This window comes from Musa acuminata, chromosome BXJ1-10 (assembly GCF_036884655.1).
Source record: "Musa acuminata AAA Group cultivar baxijiao chromosome BXJ1-10, Cavendish_Baxijiao_AAA, whole genome shotgun sequence".
Classification (NCBI taxonomy): Eukaryota; Viridiplantae; Streptophyta; class Magnoliopsida; order Zingiberales; family Musaceae; genus Musa; species Musa acuminata.
The window spans coordinates 28,852,180-28,872,836 of record NC_088336.1 but is presented as its reverse complement, the minus strand read 5'-3'; the positions used below and the strand labels follow the sequence as shown (position 1 = coordinate 28,872,836).

The 20,657-nt window shown below is 37.9% G+C and overlaps 3 protein-coding genes across 7 annotated transcripts; 1 reads left to right on the top strand and 2 right to left on the bottom strand.

Annotated features, from left to right (window-relative positions):
• Nucleotides 1–158: 158 nt before the first annotated feature.
• LOC135596000 (NADH-cytochrome b5 reductase-like protein) lies at nucleotides 159–7,645 on the bottom strand. The gene is made up of 13 exons (XM_065087616.1): nucleotides 7,382–7,645; nucleotides 6,452–6,494; nucleotides 5,517–5,592; nucleotides 5,241–5,300; nucleotides 4,413–4,463; nucleotides 3,529–3,583; nucleotides 3,336–3,406; nucleotides 3,198–3,249; nucleotides 1,721–1,798; nucleotides 1,435–1,524; nucleotides 1,233–1,346; nucleotides 715–783; nucleotides 159–384 (listed from the first exon to the last, which is right to left on the bottom strand). The coding sequence occupies exons 1-13, from the start codon at nucleotides 7,559–7,561 to the stop codon at nucleotides 328–330; spliced, it is 996 nt and encodes a 331-aa protein (XP_064943688.1). The 5' UTR covers nucleotides 7,562–7,645; the 3' UTR covers nucleotides 159–327.
• A 659-nt stretch (nucleotides 7,646–8,304) lies between these two features.
• LOC135584570 (uncharacterized) lies at nucleotides 8,305–14,317 on the bottom strand. Of its 5 annotated transcripts, none has more exons than XM_065087612.1 (10): nucleotides 13,332–14,317; nucleotides 13,125–13,238; nucleotides 12,907–13,021; nucleotides 10,824–10,860; nucleotides 10,606–10,675; nucleotides 10,196–10,300; nucleotides 9,870–10,020; nucleotides 9,685–9,767; nucleotides 8,667–8,760; nucleotides 8,305–8,578 (listed from the first exon to the last, which is right to left on the bottom strand). In XM_065087612.1, the coding sequence occupies exons 2-10, from the start codon at nucleotides 13,153–13,155 to the stop codon at nucleotides 8,491–8,493; spliced, it is 774 nt and encodes a 257-aa protein (XP_064943684.1). In that variant the 5' UTR covers nucleotides 13,156–13,238; nucleotides 13,332–14,317; the 3' UTR covers nucleotides 8,305–8,490. The 5 variants fall into 5 exon arrangements, with proteins under 5 accessions (XP_064943684.1, XP_064943683.1, XP_009380413.2 ...); XM_065087611.1 differs by having other exon boundaries at nucleotides 13,125–13,674; nucleotides 13,761–14,317; XM_009382138.3 differs by having other exon boundaries at nucleotides 13,125–13,343; nucleotides 13,761–14,317.
• Nucleotides 14,318–16,930: 2,613 nt separating this feature from the next.
• Nucleotides 16,931–20,416, top strand: LOC135595998 (histone H2A variant 1-like). Its single transcript, XM_065087609.1, has 2 exons — nucleotides 16,931–17,254; nucleotides 19,935–20,416. Exons 1-2 carry the CDS (start codon nucleotides 17,141–17,143, stop codon nucleotides 20,229–20,231), a joined length of 411 nt encoding a protein of 136 aa, XP_064943681.1. The 5' UTR covers nucleotides 16,931–17,140; the 3' UTR covers nucleotides 20,232–20,416.
• Nucleotides 20,417–20,657: the final 241 nt, after the last annotated feature.

Genomic DNA, 20,657 nt, shown 5'->3' with positions numbered 1-20,657 from the left:
AAAGATTGAACAGATTCTATATCCAAGCAGCAGAGTAGTTGTGAATCAAATCATGCTACGGTCGGAATGGGGAATTCAATTCCAATTTAATCCCCATCACAGGATGATTGTAAAGATCTAAACTCTGACGAGACAACGCAGTCCATGCTTCAGCAGTATGTAAAACAAGCTTTATTCAATAGCGTGAAAAGGATTCTGTGGAATGGCAAATTGTTCCAAGCTTGTCGACCGCTTATTCTATCTAACATGGTTGGTTTAAGCGGAGAAATCCCGCTGGCATCAGACAACCAACAAGAAGCATCTTCTCAATCTTGCATAATTTCAGGCTCAAAATTTGTAGACCATCTCTTCGCTGTATCCCAGCTCCTTAAGTATGCCGGTGAGCTGCACCAGAAAGTATCCAGACAACGATAAGGATTCTACTACTTTAAATAGTCACTAAAAGCTCGTTAAAGTATATCAACTCATGAAACCATATGTTTCTTAACGTGGCATGTCGAAGAAGCAAACTAACAAATATATGAAAGAACATTCTGAATTAAGGCACCGACACAACTTCAATGGTTTGCGATCTTGAAACTTGCTTTACATGATTCATTATTTACTTGATTTATTACTAACACTGTATATATAATGTTTACCGACACATTGCAAGATCCATCTAAGGATAAGGAATAATAGAAGACCATCTAGATACGAGTATATATAAATTACCTCGCCTTGCGACCTGTCTTTTGCCTTGTCTCCAGATATATGCTTCATCATACCTGGGGGACCACATACCTGTAAAGATGCAACGAAATCAAAAGTTTATCAATTTGTTAGTCCTTGGTCAGTAAGATGGTTCTCTGCAAGATAATCTATTGCAATTTCCTGCTGATATTGAATTGAAAACAAAGACATCACTTATTAGCATTCACTATCACTACGGGAGTTGCTACTTTCAGTTATAGGTTTTGGTTCTCAAATCCTTTTCCTACACTACCAGTTTAGGACATCAGATGAATCCTAATCGAGTACCCTCATGCGAGCTATTAATAGTTTTAAAAACTACATTCTCAGACTTGTATGTAACATTCCTAAACCTCCTTATGGTCACTGAGATTGACATGGAAATTACCAATTCCACCAATAATTAAGTTGAGAGCTATATAAGTAACTCAAAGCACCAAATAAGGAAAAAAAAAGAACTAATAGCTGTTCAAGATTTAAAAGAAATTGAAACAACGCACGAGTATCAGTGTCTCTTCTCCAGGACTTGGTAAGCCTTTTAAAACCATGTCCTTTGATACATATCCTGTACCTCCTCTCCAGGTTTTGGAAGGCTTATCCACTGTGTAGAATACCTGCAATTTTCATAGACAGGAAAAACAATTAATTAGAAAAAAAAAGAATCAGTTTGTATCTAAAGAGGAAGTTTCTCAGGTGAGCTACCTTAAAATTTGGGTAGCTTGTAGAGAGTCTGTCAAGTTCCCCTTTCAGCAAGATATCATCTGGTGATATGTTAGCATAAATCAAGGATACCTGATTCATCAAGAAGCCATTATAAAAACAAGATTTAACTAACTGTAGACCATAATAAAGCAACATTCTAATAGTATATACTAGAATGTTAGGCACCAATCAATTCCGAAACAGAATCAAAATCACGCTTATGTCAATGGCCGAATTTTTATAATGTTAGTAGCCACGAACCTCAAAGGTGAAAGTAAAAAGTCACCTGGGTGTTATCATCAGGATTCTTCAAAATAGCCTTTATAACCTGCAGCATTGGTGTAATACCTGTGCCCCCTGCGATCTAAGAATGAAATACAAGCATAAGCAATCAAAACATGTAATGTTATTTGATAAATTTCTGCATTACCCCCGGTTGGGATCTAGGACAAATTCAAAACTTCAGCATGCAAACACCAGAACTTGAGATAAAATACAAAGCATGCACCAATTTCCATCAGACAACATTATTGTGTCTTCCACTGCAAACTTCTGCCAAACGGATACTAAAACCAAACTTCACTCTTAAATGCGTCAATAAATCCATATAGAGAGTTCAGAATTTAGAGTACAGTCCTTCAGAATGAATAATCTTCAAAGTCATAGATCTGGAAATCTAGAATGACTTTTTCAGCTTACATGATTAGTGGTTTCATGTAACTTCAGCATGCAAACACCAGAACTTGAGATAAAATACAAAACATGCACCAATTTCCATCAGACAACATTATTGTGACTTCCACTGCAAACTTCTGCCAAACGGATGCTAAACCAAACTTCACTCTTAAATGCATCTATAAATACACATAGAGAGTTCTGAATTTAGTGTACAGTCCTTCAGAATGAATAATCTTCAAAGTCATAGATCTGGATATCCAGAATGACTTTTTCAGCTTACATGATTGGTGGTTTCATGTAACAAATAGAAGGTGTGGTAAATAGGTCTTGCAGACTCTGCCATCATGCGAAAGCTTATAGACTAAATAGATGAAAGGCATTGACATCTCTATAGAATCTTGGTGTGAAACATGAATCACAAGATTTTCACTACGGGAAATGCAAAAAAATTTCTCAACCTATGCAACTAGCATGAGAACCCTTTTAGCGGACACCAAAATATAGGAGTTTTACCAATGTCATCTTTCAGGTTATGGAATAGTGTTTAAAGGCCAATTTATATGTTTTTATCATAGTCCTTCTACTATGTGATTTTCTTCCATTAGCTAAAATTCTTGTTGAAGCATTAGCATATCATGGTGGACTCCTTCTTTTAACATAATTAAGCAAAACATAAATCAGCCTTTTAGTCAAAGCCATATCACTATTTTCATAACCGCAGGCCAAAAATTCATGCGCACACAACCTTACACATGCTGATGTCAGATGTGGTGGAATGTATCAATTTAATGCTCAATTGGCCTCCAAAATTTTCAATAGGGATTGGTGTATTGCCATGTTAATTAATATAGACGAAGAACACCACAGGCTCATGGACATATGTAATATTTGGAGATGTTGCACAAATATATCACTATTTTGGTAGCAACTACATCCTGGAAAGAAAAAAATTGCATGATAGTTAATAAGGATTCAATACCATAAATGATTATAATATTTATCTTGCTATCGTATCATACAGAAAAATGATCACCACGAAGAAAAAGTTCTAGAACAAATTATGATACCTATCACTGATCCCTTACCATTCCAATGTCCTTTTTCATATTTGGGCTATATCTGAGCTTCTCAATTGGCCTAGAAAAGAAAACAAAAAAAAACTGGTAAAATTGATAAATGAGTTTTTTTTCCTCGTAAATCTTTTTTAAAATTGTTCTCGTTACCCTTTAACTTCAACAACATCGCCAGGCTGTAAGGTTGCAAAATGCTGACTCATTTGCCCTTCTGGATATACCTGCAGCAATAGACAGCATTTTTAGAGGACTAATTAAGATGAGAAACCATTGATGTTGCAGAGCCTCATTCGTAAACCATGCGGAGAGAACTTTATCTTGGTGTGCTCTTAAGAAAACAAACCTTGATTAATAAATCAAAGTAACCTTTTGAATCCGGATCTGATATGGGAGTATACCTAAGACAAACCAACAGATTATGACTGCATGAACATATATAAACAAATTTAAAAGTTTACATGATACTATGAAATAATGATTCTTAGAGAACCTGAAGACATTAGCAATAAAGATAATTTTCTTTAACATTTGCATATCTAGGTTTCAATGTAGCAACCAAAATAAACAGAACAAAAAAACTCATGATAGTCTTTCCAATGAGTTAGAAAACCAGTTAAAGCATCAGATAATAACAGTAAAATAATACAAACTATATAATTACATCCCTAGGCATAGAAGTTGTAGTTATTTGCTCAAAACCATTCAGGCACAGTGCACCACAAAATGTAAAAAAGATTCATAGAGGCATATCACACAGCAAATTGCATGAACTACATTGGTTCAGTCAAGTCCATGCTGGGATAGGCCAAACAACTACATGCAGATGTTAGGCTAATTTTAGATGAAAACTAATTGATGCTTGATGCTTGATGCTTACAAGTTTCGGCTTTGCTAAGGTACACATACAGAAACACAGTAACATAAATGGTCAATGAGCACTCATAATTTCAAATTTCTCACCTTATGTTTTTGGCGAATATAAGTTAAAACAAGCCTTGAGTTCACTTTATTTTCAATAAAATACGAGGGGGAAGCTAAATCCAGCATCATATGATCACAAAAGCGAACTTGTGCATCATGTTAAAACATTCCTACTGTCTAGATACAAAGCATTGATAACTCGATGAAGAATTGAACTTTTATAATATACAATGCCATGCAATGTCAATGATACTAAAGTCCCTACTAGGATTAGACAATCATGATATCTTCTTCGTAAGTACTTACGGACGAATCACATATTTTCTCCTCCCTTCTGATTCTTCTCCAACTGGAGCCCTGCGATCGATATGGTGAAGATATAGTTGAAAAGGACATACTAAAACCATTACAACAAACTTACTCAACCAGAACATAAAATATGATGAAAGAAAGGACAATCAACAATATGAGCACATGCTCGGAATCATGAAAAAAGCAAGGAAATACAAGTATAAATCACCTACCTAAAATCTTTCTTCGTTTGCCATACTTTTCCTACTATATATCACCTACTCCAATACTAACCCCTCTGTCAAGCGATCACTGCTTGAGAAAATGTCCCCCAAGCCTAAGAGTGTTTTCAAGAACAGGAAGTTTAGTTTTTTCCTTTTTTTGGTATAAACCTTGTCATCTACCCTTCTAGAATCTTTCCAAGCCTAAGAGTGTTTTCAAGAACTGTTTTCTAGTTCCAACAACTATTGTTATGTCTTGACAGATTATCGCAAAGTCCTGAGCTCAAATCCCACCTTTGTCACTTACCCTTCACACAAAAAATAAAAAGAAAACTATTGTTATGTCCAACTTCTTGGGTTAGAATGCTTTATTAGTCCTAGAAAAGTATCAGGCTATATCTTTAAAACCTTAATGAATGTCAACAGTTAGTAAAATTGCAAATTGTCACATTTCTCATCAGACCTTAGTTATAAGTTGATGTTTTATAACATATCTCATATTTCTCGGGGAAAAGGCCTTATACATTCAGGAGAAAACATAATGAACTGCTTCAGATAACTTACTTTTTCAGCCACATACTATTCCATAGTTTGATAAAGCACTTAATAATCAGAACAATACCTTGTGAGAATGCAAGAAGCAACATCCAGACCTAGTTTGGCAGTAGGATCAAATGAGAACCTGAAGAACAAATAACATAGTTCAGTTATGTATAGGGTTATATCGAGAGACCTCGAATGGCATTCAAAGAATCTCCATAATCACAAGCCAAAAGTATTCAGCTATAGAGACACATGGAAAAACTACATAAAGCCCACACCAGAAGCAAAAGATAGCAAGAGTTTCAAGCCCAAGGGAAAATACAAATGCAATAGAAACAGAACCAAGATGAAGTACCTGAATAATTGAGTGTTATGACTGACCCTTGCAGTTTCTTGAAGCTTGAATTCTAACCATTTTTCAGGGTCCAGAGCTGCAAAATAAAGAAAATAAATTAAACATGTAACATATCATGAATATATCAGTCACAAAAGTGGTTATAAACTAATGAAGAACATGTCACCAATGATGAGGTTATAAACTAATTGTTCATCAAGTATGCCACTAATGTAATGTGTCTGGGATAATTAATAGTTATTGCATGCTTGACAAGTGGAACTGTTGTATAAACGCCTGGGATAATTAATAGTTGTATAAATGCTTAGAGTTCCTTATCAAGATTGCCATGTCTAATGAAATTAAACAAGCAAGCAGAAGTTTAGAAGTTCATCCTAAGAAACATAGGTTTGGGCCAAACAACAGTGTGTCACCAGAAAGCTCAACATGCTTAGTAGCAGATATGCAGTTTATTTAAACAAGAATCCCAGCAATAATAAGATGCATAAAGCAGAGGTGCATGAAAGTAGCATCTCATCCCATTTCAGAGTGGCAAAAATTAAGAGAGACTTCACACCAGCTAACTTCTAGAATCCTATTTAACATGAAAGATACTCTAGAAGCTTTCTTAATGTAGACTTTTACAATTTTCAGAAGCTATCCTATTAGCCACGTTCTGGAAAGTCTTCACATCAATTTAAATGGCAACATCAAGGGCTCATAAATAATAGCAAAAAATGCAACGACAACCAAGCCACAAAGTCCCAACTATTTGGGGGTTGGTTTCCATGGATCTTTGACTGTCATTGGCTCTGTAGAAAATCATACTAGCAAAAAATGCCCAGCCATAAAAAAAATTGCATAAGAAACTATTCAGTAGTTTACTAGTTAGCAAGAATGGGAACACCTGAAATCACTCAAATTTGCTATCAATAAAGAAGTTGACTGGAACTTACCAACTTTAATAATTGATTCATCAATCTTGGGGTCAAGTTGAGCCTACAAAGATGAGAACAGACAATCAGCTATTAGGCCATTCATTGCTGAAAACATAGAAATGCTGCTAGAAATTTAATAACACTCCAATTTAGGAATGTAAAACAGCGGCTGACGAGCCAGACAAAGAAAACTTAAGACTAAGTGGAGTTAAATATTACAAGCATTGAGACATGTGTCAATTAATGGATTTCCAAGTTTTGTAACATCAGAAAACTGATCATTGTATTGAACTTACGACAAGATGGCCTCAGGACAAATTTAAGGACAAAGAGCATGGCATACTAATATCAACCATGAACAAAGAAATCACTCCAAATAATAAAGTTTGTTCAGCAATGAATGTAAGTCCAAATCCAGCACTAGTGGAAGGCACTGCAACAACCCATACATAAGAGTATCTTCAATAGTACACTTGTTATTAGTTCATGGACTGTAATTCATCGTCCATTCCTTCTTCGTTATCCATATTCCATAATCGCAATACTTTCATAAAGCTGTGAAATACTTTGCATCCTAAATCCCCATAATTAGTAGCATGGTAATATGTTTATGCCCCATCCTTTTTTTGTCTCGTTTTATTCTCTTTCAAATTCGGAGAGCATTTTGTTGTGCTCTCCCCATAACTAGAAACAAAAACTAAGATTACCCCCAAAATCCCTTACCTATAACCTTGTCCGATATCTACACATGAGCAAGCGCAAATTACATGCATACAGACCACAACAACAAACTATTCACCAACTACGAACGATATACGGTTGGAAATCCGAACCAAAAGGATCGATCTAATCAAACAATAGACAAAAAAAGAAAAAAATAAATCGGTCCTATGTGGATCATCGAAGGCCGATATCCTATGTGAGGAGGACGTGCGGGATGGGGCTTACGACGGTGGGTGACGAAGCGTAATAGTAGACGGCGACTCCAGCGGAGAGGGCAGCGGCGGCGCCGAATGGAAAGCGACGGTGGCCATTGATGGCGTCCGGGAAGGCACTGCGAAGACGACCAGGAGAGCTCAGCGACGAGAAGGAAACGTGGGAGGAGAGTCGCCTCAGGAGCAGAGACATGGCTCAGATCAGGAGGAAACAAAAGTCGCGAAACAGAGAGAGAAGGGCTTAAGTCGACGCAAAGATCGTCTCCTAAGACCGATTCGTGGCAAACGGAGGGAAAAAATAAATAAATAAAAGCTTTATTCGATTATTATTATTATTATTATTATTATTATTATTTGTTAGGCTTGGTGGATGATTAACTATATAAAAAGGGGGCCCGTGTTATTGGGTTTAATTGGGCTTTGGATCCGGTGGCGCTTTTATTTAGCTCACCGTTCCCCACCCACGTGGAGTGAACCGAAAGAAAAGGATAAATAAAAGAAAGGGCGACGACTGAAGTGGTATGGTTACCAGAAAGCGTCGATCGATTCTCCGTGCGTCCTCACAAGGCAAAGAATTAAAATATAATTACCGGATGATGGTCATCTGATATGTTAACCCGATTCATACTAAGTCAAATAACCTCATGAATTGAGATTAAAAAAATAAAAGAAATTAAATTCTTCATCATATAAAGCAATTAATTGTAAGACCACTAAATTATCTTCATTTCTCTTCTATACTTTCTCTCACATAAATTTTGAATACCACGAACTACTAGGATTACTTGTTCATAGCTTGGCTTCAGAAAAACAACAAAGATGCCAAATTCAGTGCATATATAACATAAATCCGGGTAAAACAAATGCATCCCGACACCACCGTGTTGGTGAAGCACAAGCCAAAACATGGTACACATAGCAAGCAAACACAACCTGTGAATAAGATACTCAGAGTTGATAGCACAACATTCTCTGTACAAGGCACATTAAGCAGAAGAACCAGGGCCGGCTTTCCTTCCCAATCCAGCTTTACCGTATCTATGACAGAGAACCATGATGTTATCATCTATGGACTATAGCACGCACTTCAATCTTTTCTCGATCCGAAACATCATTCGTTACTTAAGAATAAGATCCGTCGAGTCCCAGCGTCGTAACGAGAAATTTGCAGACGTCCTCCATCTCTCCCGGGACTGTATAGTGGCCGAGCCTACATAATAATAATTTCAACAATCTTAACACAAGCAACTTGATTCACTGAATGAGAATGGCTATGCAAGAAAAAAGGTGTCACGTACCCGTTATATGTCTTGAAAGTAACATTCTCGAATCCGACTGATTTTAGAACCTGAGAAGATTTCTCTCCATGTTTATACAGCACTACATCATCTCCTGTAAGAATTCAATTTTAAGGTATTATTGTAAAATGTAACACTGCTCCACAGGGAAGTCGCGCAACTTCTAAAACTTGGACTACTGGGATAAACATTTGGAATACCAGAATGCAATATTGCTGCAGCTTTTGGATGAATCATGAGGATCAAATGCAACTTCCATAAAGAACTTGAGAACAAATTATTACTCGTATCAATTTGAACGATGCTCCGATATGAACAGAAACAACAGTTTTCATATAGTCAAGCAAATAAATCTTTTGATTATTTTGATCAAGAATGGTCTTTTAGTGACAGTCAAAGGAATCCTATACTGAACAGAAATATTTACCGCACCTGCTAGCGGACTAACCATTATTGACTAAATATCCAGGATGCACTAGAAGAAACAAGAAAATATGTTCATATCCAAAATTTCAGCTGGTACATCAAACTTCCAGGAAAGAGCAATAGTCATTGGTATATTTTGAATCAGTTTACACCAAATCTTTTGTAACTCATAGAAAGAGCAATTCACATGAATTTGGGTAGAGTGTTGAGCAATACTCCAAATATGATTTTCCCTCAAGCTAAGGCTTATCCACTCGACTAGATCATCAACTGACTTCAGTTTTCTGCATACCGTATTTTGGATAATAGGTGCACAATATATTCTCTTGTATAATGCCTCATTATTTGTCAAATGGAACATGGGAATACTGTACATCGATAAAATTATCTTGTATGTTCATGACTTTCCTAAATAGATTTTTTTTTTTTGGATGTGATTTCACCGAAAAGAATCTCAATGTCCCACTTATTCCATGTAAATAGAATGCAAGAACCAAAAAGGCAAAGCATGCATCTTGAAAGAATAATAAAGAAGCAGTTTTTATGTGCAGAATGATAAAGCTCATTTGCATGTCAATGTATGAAGAGATGCCTTTTCCGTGGCAAAGTAAAATAGGCAAGGATGAAGTCCGTCTCGCGGCATCTTGAGAGACTTCCAACTTGTTCTTTAAGCTCCTGAAAGAATAGAATTTGCATGGCAGATGAGATATCTCTAAGTGTATATGAAGAAAAAATATGGCAGTAGGAAAGATGTATCTTTATGAGTGCACAATATACCGGGCACATGGAAGCCAGCCACTTAGACCAACAACAGCACTTAAATTGACAGGGTATAGCTTGCCACTTCCATATTTCCCATAAGCGCAACAAGTTGCAGAGTATAGGGCAGTGGCGGTACCCATACTAAAGCCACCAACACCAAGTTTGACTGTAATAACAAGTCAAACAACATAAAAAGTTACTAATTCTGATCAATCAAAGGACATGCAAAACACTTAACACGGGTAGCTTATCCATAGTAATCTGCAAAGGACACATTAATGGTGCGACACATCATATACGTATAGACACAAAAAACCAAATTTGATTCCGTCGAAACATACTATCAGCAGGCTCTGCTGATAACAAATTTGCAATGTGTGCAGCTGATGCATCCATTCCTTCAATGTCCTCAGGACCACTTTCCGACAGATCTCCGACATCAAACCCTAGAAAACAGCAAATCTTATAAGTTCCCACCAATGTATATAAGATATATGACACTATTCTCTTAAGCCACATAAAAAATTTAATCATTAGGGGATATGGTAAGATTCAAATATCGATTTGTCATTTGAGTATTCAACTATTGGAGGTTAATTTGAACAGCCTCTCTAAGCTGCGTACATTGATCCTTCCTAAACCCCACATTGGCGGGAGCTCATGTATTAAGAAGTTGATTTGGACACACACACCCCAACAACAATAACTACAAGTTAAGATATAATATAAATTATCAATCTAGTTAACTTACAAGCATTTGAAGGAAAACCACCAAAAACTGCTACAGGCCTCGTTGGGGCGGTTGGGCAAATCCACTTAATCTGCACACGTCAAACCAAGTTCATATAAATTATGACAAAACAAGCAAATAGTGAACTAGCCGAAGTCATAGTAGCTACATAAAGGGGCATTAGTAAGCATGATTGCATATTCTCCTTGTTATGTGAACAACTGTAATTATGTTCTTACATTTGGGAGAGGGAGGGTTTCCAGGAGTTGGGACCAGCTGCAGCATAAACAAGAAATACCAGATTAAGATTGCAAATGCCATATTCCTTCACAAATAGGAACAACTTTTTTTTTTCCCTAGTTTCAACTATTTTGATACGGTGAGACGAAACGAAACCAGTAAAAAGTTGTTGAACAAGTCATTGTGAAGTCAGGACATGGGAGAAGTCTGCAACCATGAGCGAAGAATGCATTTATGCCTGATAAACTATAAAACTAAATGCAAATGAAAAATGAACCTCCTTTTAGCTTCTGCTACTACTAGTTTGAATTTCAAATAGTGTTTCTAAGAGAGATCATATACTCAGGCTTGAATTTGTATAATCTCCAAAATCAATTCATGAATGAAACATTTGAAGAAAGAGCTGAAATGAGTATATGGAACCAATAAAGCCATTACCATTTAGTTAGCCCAATAACAGTTCTAATCCTCCCAAAATGTTACAAGAACACCGAATTCATGTGATGCAGATAATATACTATGTTTTAAGACATAAATTCATACATGATAAGCTGATGAGTCACTAAAACGTATAACTTCCTAAAGGAAAATTTCAAAACAATAATTATGTCTTCAACCATAATTTCAGTCAAAGAGCTTTGCCACTGTGGTTACAAGACCTGATAATGGGGTTCCATGCCAATATATGCAGAAACATATTTTACATCAACTATCCTGCTGTCCACACCAACAGGCAACGAGAACCAGAGTGGTTCCTGTTACAGCCTTTAAACCGATCAAGGTTTTCTTTCCCTTGGTTTTGTGCTCGAGGGTGCAAAGGGATCGTTGCTCCATTGCCTCATTGACACTCGTCAATTTCCTTGCTGCAGCATTTCATTGAGGGGAGGCTGGAAAGAAGAACAGTTGAGGAGAACATTCTTTTTCTTTTTTGGCGTCTCGTGCCATTTACCTGGCAGGACATGCTTCACCGGTATATGCTATTTAGGTAGGTGGCTGGGCAACACAAACTGTAATGCTAAAAATTGGGAAACCCTGGTGTGAACTAATAGATCAATAGACTATCATGCTGACATGACAAAATGCACAAAAGCACATACTACACTGAAAGCTTTCAAACAAAATTGGGTCTCAACTAGGAACCAGTTAACACAAGATAGTCGATTATACTGTAGATTGTGCACTTCTCATTATTATGTGCTAATACACCTTGAACAAAAAACAAAGATAATTGTAACACAAAGAATTTACTAAAATAACAGCTGAAGCAGATATAATTGAATTCTATGCTGCCCTGAACTTTTTGTTTTGGTGACTAACATCATATCTCAGGTTGTGTTTTTGGATGCTTCTCCAAATCTAATCAAACTCATTGATTCTTCATTAACCATAAAGGTCTTTTGCTCCATAATGAAAAAACAGGGGAAGAGTTGAAAGAAAGCTAGTACACTAATGGTCCCAGCATCAAGCCTTGAATCATATTTTCTTATGCAACTGGCAAATGTCCACAAAGAAAAGTTACAGAAAAAAAATTCCAAGTGGATGACACTCTTCACTTTCTAACTTTACAATGTGATCCTCTCTCTTATAGAACTGATTGAGGTATCGGGCAAAGGATCCTCTTTTCCCACAAAAAGAAAGGATAAGCCAGTTCTCGAAATACTTGGGGGAAGCGGGACGACGCAAATTTGTCGAGAGACAGAATGAACGGAATCATCCTATCGGTTGCTAGTAAACTGGAGCAAATAGGTAGACTTGAGATATAATGACTCGAGACAAAGATGCCAACAGCCCCAACATAAAATGCCAACAGTTTAACATGGTATTTCGATCTACTCTTCTATTGTGCTGCCTGCTAGACTCGAGAAAACATTAATGCCATCAATGCCGGTAAACTTATGCCTCAGATCAAAAGGTAGGGAGTTGGTCTGTGGGCATCATATTTCATAGGTATCCATTTTACAGCCAAACCCGGTGTTCGATAGCAGCTGTTCCTGGGTGCACCGACACCATGGCTCAAATGTGCCAACGCAGCTTAGAACATCAATCATCCAGTCATCGGAGACATTAGCAAGAAGAAGTTACCTTGCTCCGTGATCACCTAGGCCATGAAGCCACACAACAGTAGCCAGGTGCCTCCCTTTGGGTCTGACCACATGTGTCCTCCCGTACTCGAACGTCCTCGCGGGAGTCTTGGCACCTAAATTTATTCAATGTTTCGATCGATCGATCATTCCTGACTCCCCAGTGCGTGATGGGACGGATAAATCGGTGATGGAGGAAAGAGAGTAGGGGAACCAAACCTGAAGTGATCGAGCTGCTCCCGTAGCTCATCTCCGAAACGGCACGAAGAGGCCCTTCTCCCGCTTCGCAGCTCCCAAATTGCACCGGCAGCGGCGGCAGCTGGCTGGCTGCACCTGTGGAAAGAAGCACCAAAAGTTTTTCTTGCTTCTTGACGTTGTTTTAAACGCCTACGGGTAGGTGGGGACGGAGGATGAATGAGAACCCACTAGGAGCTGTTCCTGGAAGAGGCGCATCAATTCAGAAAAGAAGTTTTTCTCTTTTACAGCTTCGAGGCGGAGAACCTGCGTATAATGATAACACCGGCATCCACACATGGACGAATAAGAGGACAGAAGACGGACGGGTGAATAAACCGGGGGCGAGTCACGGTTGTGAGTTGGTGGGTGGGTGTGGGTTTGCTTGCAAGAAGCGATGCTACTGGAAGGTCCCGTGGTAGGTACAGCGAAAGGAGAGGCAAGGAAAAGGTAGACAAAAGACAGCGTCGCTCTCCGGAATAATCAAGAGCAATCTTAATGATCGATCTAGTCTGTCGTCCCATGTCGTTGATGGCTGCTCATAGAACAACAAAAAGAAATCTAACGAAAGAAGGGAAGGAAGTAAGAAAATGGCGCACGACTTTCATTTCGAAGTCAAACCTGAGATCACCCAAGGATGTGCGTTTCCTGCCTTATTCTTCTTTTCTTCCTCTAAAATCTTCTCTGTTTCCCTTTTACTTTCCTGCTACCAGGACTCGTTGGGAATGCGCAGGGCAGCAAGTGTGGTGCGCACAAAAATTGGGGAGGGCAAGTGGTGAGAGCGGCGGATGCGATGGTGTTCGGCTGTTGGGATCTGGAAAGGGAGGAAACCGCCGGCCGTCCATCATGAGGAGGTTGACGAGAAGAGCAAATAATACGGAGAGGCGCGGAGCACTTCGGTCTGGACGACCCCCGTCACGGGGCCTCGTTACCCGCTGACCCGGTGGCAGCCGTGCTGTGTCGTGCGAGCGTGGAACGGGCCACGCTTGCTTTTTGGCGCCAGGGGGAACTCCGCGAGCAGTGTAAAGTTGTCCCAAGTACCGAGCCTCATCGACGCATCACCGACCACCCCCGGCGTCTTCCTGATGTGGGTTGTACGAGGCGAGTTGAGCTGCTGAGGTGCCTCTGCGGTCTGGATAATAATGGACCGCTGCCGGACGGAAATGCTCGAGTTGGACATGATTGTGTCGGTGGATAAAGAAACATGAGTTGGTGCAACAGACTGGGTGGGCGTCCCACACTGGCTCGCTTCGGATCCCTCAACGGCACCTAAATCTTTGATTCCAGAAATTTCGAGACATTTTATCTTAAAAATAATCTTCTTTACCAAATGATACCTTACTTGTTACCTATTAATTATTTTATTAATTTTATAAAATATTTCTTCATCTTTTATAAGTTATTCCTCGATATTTCATATATTTTTATCGTGTCTATCATCTTCACGTTGCTCTTATCACATTATCTCTTTCTTTCCTTCTTTCTCTCTTTTTAAATGCGATGACAATATATCAATATGATTGATGGAGTATGAAAAAATATTTTTATTAAATTAATAAAAAAAATATTGTAAGGTTTTCAAAAAATCTAATAATAAAAAAAATTAAGTAAAATATTTAAAATTTAATTAGAGAAATTAGTTATCGAAAGCCACCTAGAGCTAATGTATGTGTACGAGAGAGAAAGATGACTTTTGACACGTACATTGATGTGGCATCATATAATAACAAAACTCGTCCATTATGTCTCATTGGACGATGATACGAATGATTAGTATTATACACAAAATAAAAAGATTGAAGGATATTTGTGTATATTTTGTGCCAATTGTTCAATAAGTGCATACCACTTATGTTATGTTTTTGTAAGTAGATAAAGAAAACTAAAAAGCTAAAAAAAATTAGTAATAAAGGACAAGAAACATTTGATAAATTTATTATTATTATTTTGTTAAATAATCTTGAGATAGAATTAGCCATAACCTCCATTCCATAGTGTTCGGAGTTGTCTGTGACAAATCGATAGTTGAGTTCTTGCTAGATTTTTTTATTGGTTATGAAGTGTTTGTTGAAATGATTGCTTGTAGATCTCGAATGAAATATTTTTTTAATTTATTTTCTCTTTTGTAAATCCTAAAAAACTATAAAAGATTTCGAGAAACTAACTTTTACAAACGGATATACAATAGTGTCGCATTGTTTAGATAAAACCAACTAAATGCATGACATATAATTATTATAACGAATGATTTTTTATTTCTATTTAATAATATGAAAAATACGGCGAACAAGATTAACACCATTTGGACACAATAAGTTATTCAAAGAAAATGGATGCATAATGCTAATATCAGCTTGAAACAACTTAATCGGAGGTACATGACCTTTGTATTACCTTTTCTTTTTGCCGAAGCCCATGAATGTAGTAGTCCAGTTCTATATGCTTATCTGGATCAAGTGGTCTCTGCCACTTTTGTTGCTCATGACTGCATCCTCCGAGTTCTTCAGTTCTTTATCGATTGAAATCGGTTGTCGAAATCACAGTCTAATCAATCGAACTAAGCCAAAATGGTATAACGATGCATCCCATCCGATTCAGTCCGAGATTTCTTATCCTTCCGAATATTAGAAGTAAATAGAAAGCATTTGGGTCTTTTGTTGCATCGTTGATCGTAGAGTCGATACGGTTTGGTTCAGTCTTAATAGTGTAAGCTCGTATAAGAAACCCACGTTGGGTGGGAAACGAGTTCGGTTGGTACGATTTCGAGACATTGCTTATTTGCTAGAGGTGAGTTTTGGTATTGTCCCTAAGTGTGCTTTAGACTTGTCAAGATCCCTGCATAAGCGGTCAGCATCGGGGAAAGTTTTCGACACGACCCCTCCGATGATAAAATTAGTTGAGAGATAAAAAATTATAGATGTACTTGCCCCTTTAAGCCTTGGGGCTGGCTTTTATACCTAAGCAGTCTTTTATACCTAAACAATTAATGGAGTGCGATCGACGACTGATTCCCGAGAGCCTATATATCATTTAAGAGCTCATTTATGTCAAGGGCTGATGAACACGTCTCTCTAAGAGCGACGTCAACGAAGGACAACTATAATAGCATCGTTTATTAAGGTTGGAACTTGTTTGGGATAAATAGAAGATAATCGCTTGTACCAAACATATGGAAAGGGGAACTAGGCTACGTCGCTTGGGATTAATACTCTCTTTGTTCATGCGTACCAGCCTTCTCGAAATAATGATTGGTGAGGGTGATAGGTTGCTTATAAAAAGGGAAAAGTGAGAGATGAATCTTGCTTGCTGCCGGAGGTTAATGCACCTTACAGATAGTTCGTGTGGCCCTTCCAAAGATCGAGGTGGCAGGGGACAAAGGATTGTGCTACTGATGACTATAAGGGAAGGGTGCGAGTTGTTAAATGCATGCTATCATCTAAGTGATAATCCACGATTAGATGAGATATTAATACTTTCATCATTGCCTTTCAATCGATTTTGTTAAAAGACCATCAATTAGTTGACTTGTTTGAATTTTGAATGACTCGTATTAACTAATAGTTATTGATATATTTTTTTAAAATATTATTTCGTATATAAATTGTATTTACATATTTTAAATTATTTATTAATTAAAATATATTATCTGACCAGCTGATGCCACATAGACAAAATAATTAAAATATTTATTAAAAAATATATTATCTGTAAATAAAATATGGGAAGGGATCCTAAAATGAAGGGGTGGCGTTACCACGTAGACTCGGTGCGAACGATCGTTGGATAACATCGCGGTCGTCCCACACCACCGTCGGATGTTTGGGTGGGGCGGTCAGCCGTAGGCGTGGCTATTTTGGCATTCCGCCTCTCTCTCTCTCTCGCCGGCCGCTGCCTTCGCTTCGCTTCCACCGTGATATACCATAGACACCCACCCCCACTCCTCTCTATCTCCTCCATCCTCCTCCTCGACCTCCCCTTCGAGCGATTTCTCGCCCGGCAAAATGTCTGGAAAAGGCGCTAAGGGCCTCATCACGGCTAGGACTTCGGTCCCCAACTCGAACAAGGACAAGGACAAGAAGAAGGCCATCTCCCGCTCTCATCGTGCTGGTCTCCAGGTGTGCTCCCCATCCTTTCCCGTTTCTTGTTTGAATTCCAAAGCAGCCGTTTGTTTGGTTGCTATTGGATTGCCTATGGATCTTGTTCGATGTTTTGCGACTGTCCTAAACACCATCGATAGGAGGAAGTAATCTCGATAATTGGATTCTGGTCTGGTGAAAAAAATTGGGGTGTGATCCCACCGTGATCTCCTCAACGTGTTACGAGGAACATTTCGGAAAATTCTATGCAGATGGATTTTTTTTTATGTGAAAGAGCGATGGTCGTCTGAGAAAGGTGTTCTTGGCTCCTAGATTTGGATCTCGGAGCTGCTTTCGCCTTCTGTATAGAGCGATACGTGGGTCATGCAACATTAATAGGATTTGGAGGGTTATTTTGTGCAAATTAGACGGCATGGATGTCTCTGTCATTGTCCTTTATATAATTTAAGACATTATTGCAAATGCATTCAAATTTGAAAGGAAATAAAGACAAGAGCGTACAAGGACTTTGGCACATATCGAAAACACATACGGAACAACTGAACATACGTCCATATGAAATAATATGATATAACATAAACTTTACATAATATGTTTCAAGAATACAAATAGTTTAAGGACAAGAGAATACCAGAATTCAAATCAATAATATAAAACTCATTTGAAGAAATAATTAGATGAAATCAATTTCCATAAGGAATAAAACGGGAATATGCGAAATCGACCAAAGCTTAATTTCTGACAGAATTTGAGAGGCACATTGAATAAATAATTCAAACTATCAATTATGCTCCAATTCACTCAAGAAAGGTATCATTGGAAAGATATTTCAATCTACTTTCAGATAATACAAGTTTCATACCAATCAAAGTTTCCAACGGAGAGTTACAAATAATTTGGTGACCAAAGGTCCAAGAACAAAATCTCTATTTTGTAGAATTCCTAGGATTGGTTTCAATAGATAACTGGGCAGGTGTTTGGATTCCAAATATTTCAATCCAGGTATCAAAAGAAAGATCTGTGAGTCTATTTTCCAACAAAGTAAGTTTTGCACAAATCAGAGTTTTCAACAGGGACTTATAAACAGTTTAGTATCAAAAGGTCAGAAATTATGGTCCCTGTTTCGCAAAATCCATATGGTCATTCTGTTTTAGCAGGCAGCAGGATCATGTGACGAATCAAAGCAAAAGCATCAAAACAGATGACAATTTGGTACATCTTGCTGTTGGTTCAGAGTCTCAACTTGTGCTTTCATATAGAAATTTTAGTCGATTTATTTATGAAAAGACAGACGGTGTTTCTGTCGCTTTTTAGTATTATAACTTCCAATATTATACCAAAAAATGCATTGGTCTTTCCAGCAAGATTCCCTCCCTTCCCTGCCTCATTTTACTGAGAAATAGGCATCAATACTGCATTATCGTTATGTCACAAGATCAGGGTTACAATAGTTGCTTTTTTGTCTTTTGGATAATACTGCATGCATGTAGGTGCGAGTTCATTCTGTAGCACTTGTTATTAATCTGCCTGGCACACTGCTGTAGTCCTTGATTGTAATCAACAGAGTAACATGCTAGTATGCACCAGATGTTTTTTTGCTCAAAAGAAAAGTTGGACCAGATGCAAGATTTTGGATGACCTCAGACCTTAACAATAACTCTGCTGTTCTAGTAGAGACCAGAAGTTGCTTCTTTGTTTATTTTTGGATCTGGCTCATACTCTATTTCTTGGTCTAGCCAACGTATTTATTTCTTCTTCCACCAAGATTTTCCATGATTTACAAAATCACTCTTCTCATGCAAGCTCTTACTTCAGAATTCCTACAAGCCTGTTTTCTTCTTGATTTAGTTTCCTGCAAAGAAAACCTTCTGATCTGAAAATATTGTACTCCTTTCGATATCAGGCCCAAATATTCAATACCAAAATTGTCTTTATTTATTAATTACTCATTATGATGAAGAATGTAACATAACTCGTATAGGACGAGACTGCCCACTTGTGCCCCAATCCTCGAAAACAATGACTGTTAAGGCCTTTTAAAGGTGAAAACGATTAATCCATCCCACGCAGGAGCAAATTGAAGTGTGGTAAACATACCTGTGTGTGTACGTTTAGCATTCACCAGACATCCTTCATCCTGTCGTAGTTGCATCCTAATTTCGTGCTGCAAGAAAAGAATGTAAAGGTGTATTTCGAAACCTCTTTGGTTCTACAGAATAAAACTGACGGAATCAGAAACATGCAAGTAACATAAATTTTCTCCGATGAATTGGAAATGACGAACACAAAAGTCTGTGTTTTTGACAAAATGATATTGAATATAACTCATGTATCGTGACATAACAGCTGTTCCACGGCAAAGTTCTTAATTCCAAGTCATAAACTGACAAGCCTTGACATCATAAATTAGCAATGAACCCATAATATTGGCTTCACAGAAAAGTAAGTTATGTGGAATCAGTTTACATTTTATTATTGTTGTACTGATATCTAGAAGAATAATGTGGATTGACTTCAAAACTAAATGATTTGTGTAAACAAATATTTATTGTGGTAGTTAGATGCCTGATTTTTTGTTTGACTATGGTGGAATGACCTATTTCTATTAAATGATCCAAACAAGGATGATTGTTATGGACATCGCACTCAGGTCTTGTGTCCCGTATAACCAAGCTTCTGGTAAACTATATATTTGCAGTTTCCAGTTGGACGTGTACACCGTTTGCTGAAGTCTCGAGTTGCAGCACACGGAAGAGTGGGGGCGACAGCTGCTGTTTACCTTGCCGCCATTTTAGAGTATCTAACTGCAGAGGTGTTAGAACTGGCTGGTAATGCTAGCAAGGATCTAAAAGTGAAGCGCATTACTCCGAGGCATTTGCAGCTCGCAATCAGGGGGGATGAAGAGCTGGATACCCTCATCAAGGGAACAATTGCCGGAGGAGGCGTGATACCTCACATCCACAAGTCTCTTATTAACAAATCCTCCAAGGATTAAGCCAAACTGTCAGTTTTTTCCTAACTTCTTCAAGCTTCATTTCAGATACATGCTATAGATTGACAATCATGGCATCATGATAAAGGTTTTGGCAAGTTCATTAGTTATTTTGGTGTAATTATGCTGATGATTATGACTAAACCCTTGCTTATGATTTATAGAGATTTTTCAGTTCTGTTTTTGGATGACTAAAATGTTCGTGGCACCTGTGACCAGCATATCCTAATCACTTTGCCAGAGTCTTTTCGCTAGTTACAATGTACTACTTTTGGAAATCTAGGATGACTGCTTATCTGATCTGATGAGGTAAATAAGCTTGCACATGTAGCTAAATTCTTGGATCAAATATATATTTTCAGTATTATGGGTCCGAACAGCAAGTTATGTATTTGCTGACTGATTTCTCTGTGTGGGCTCATCCATATA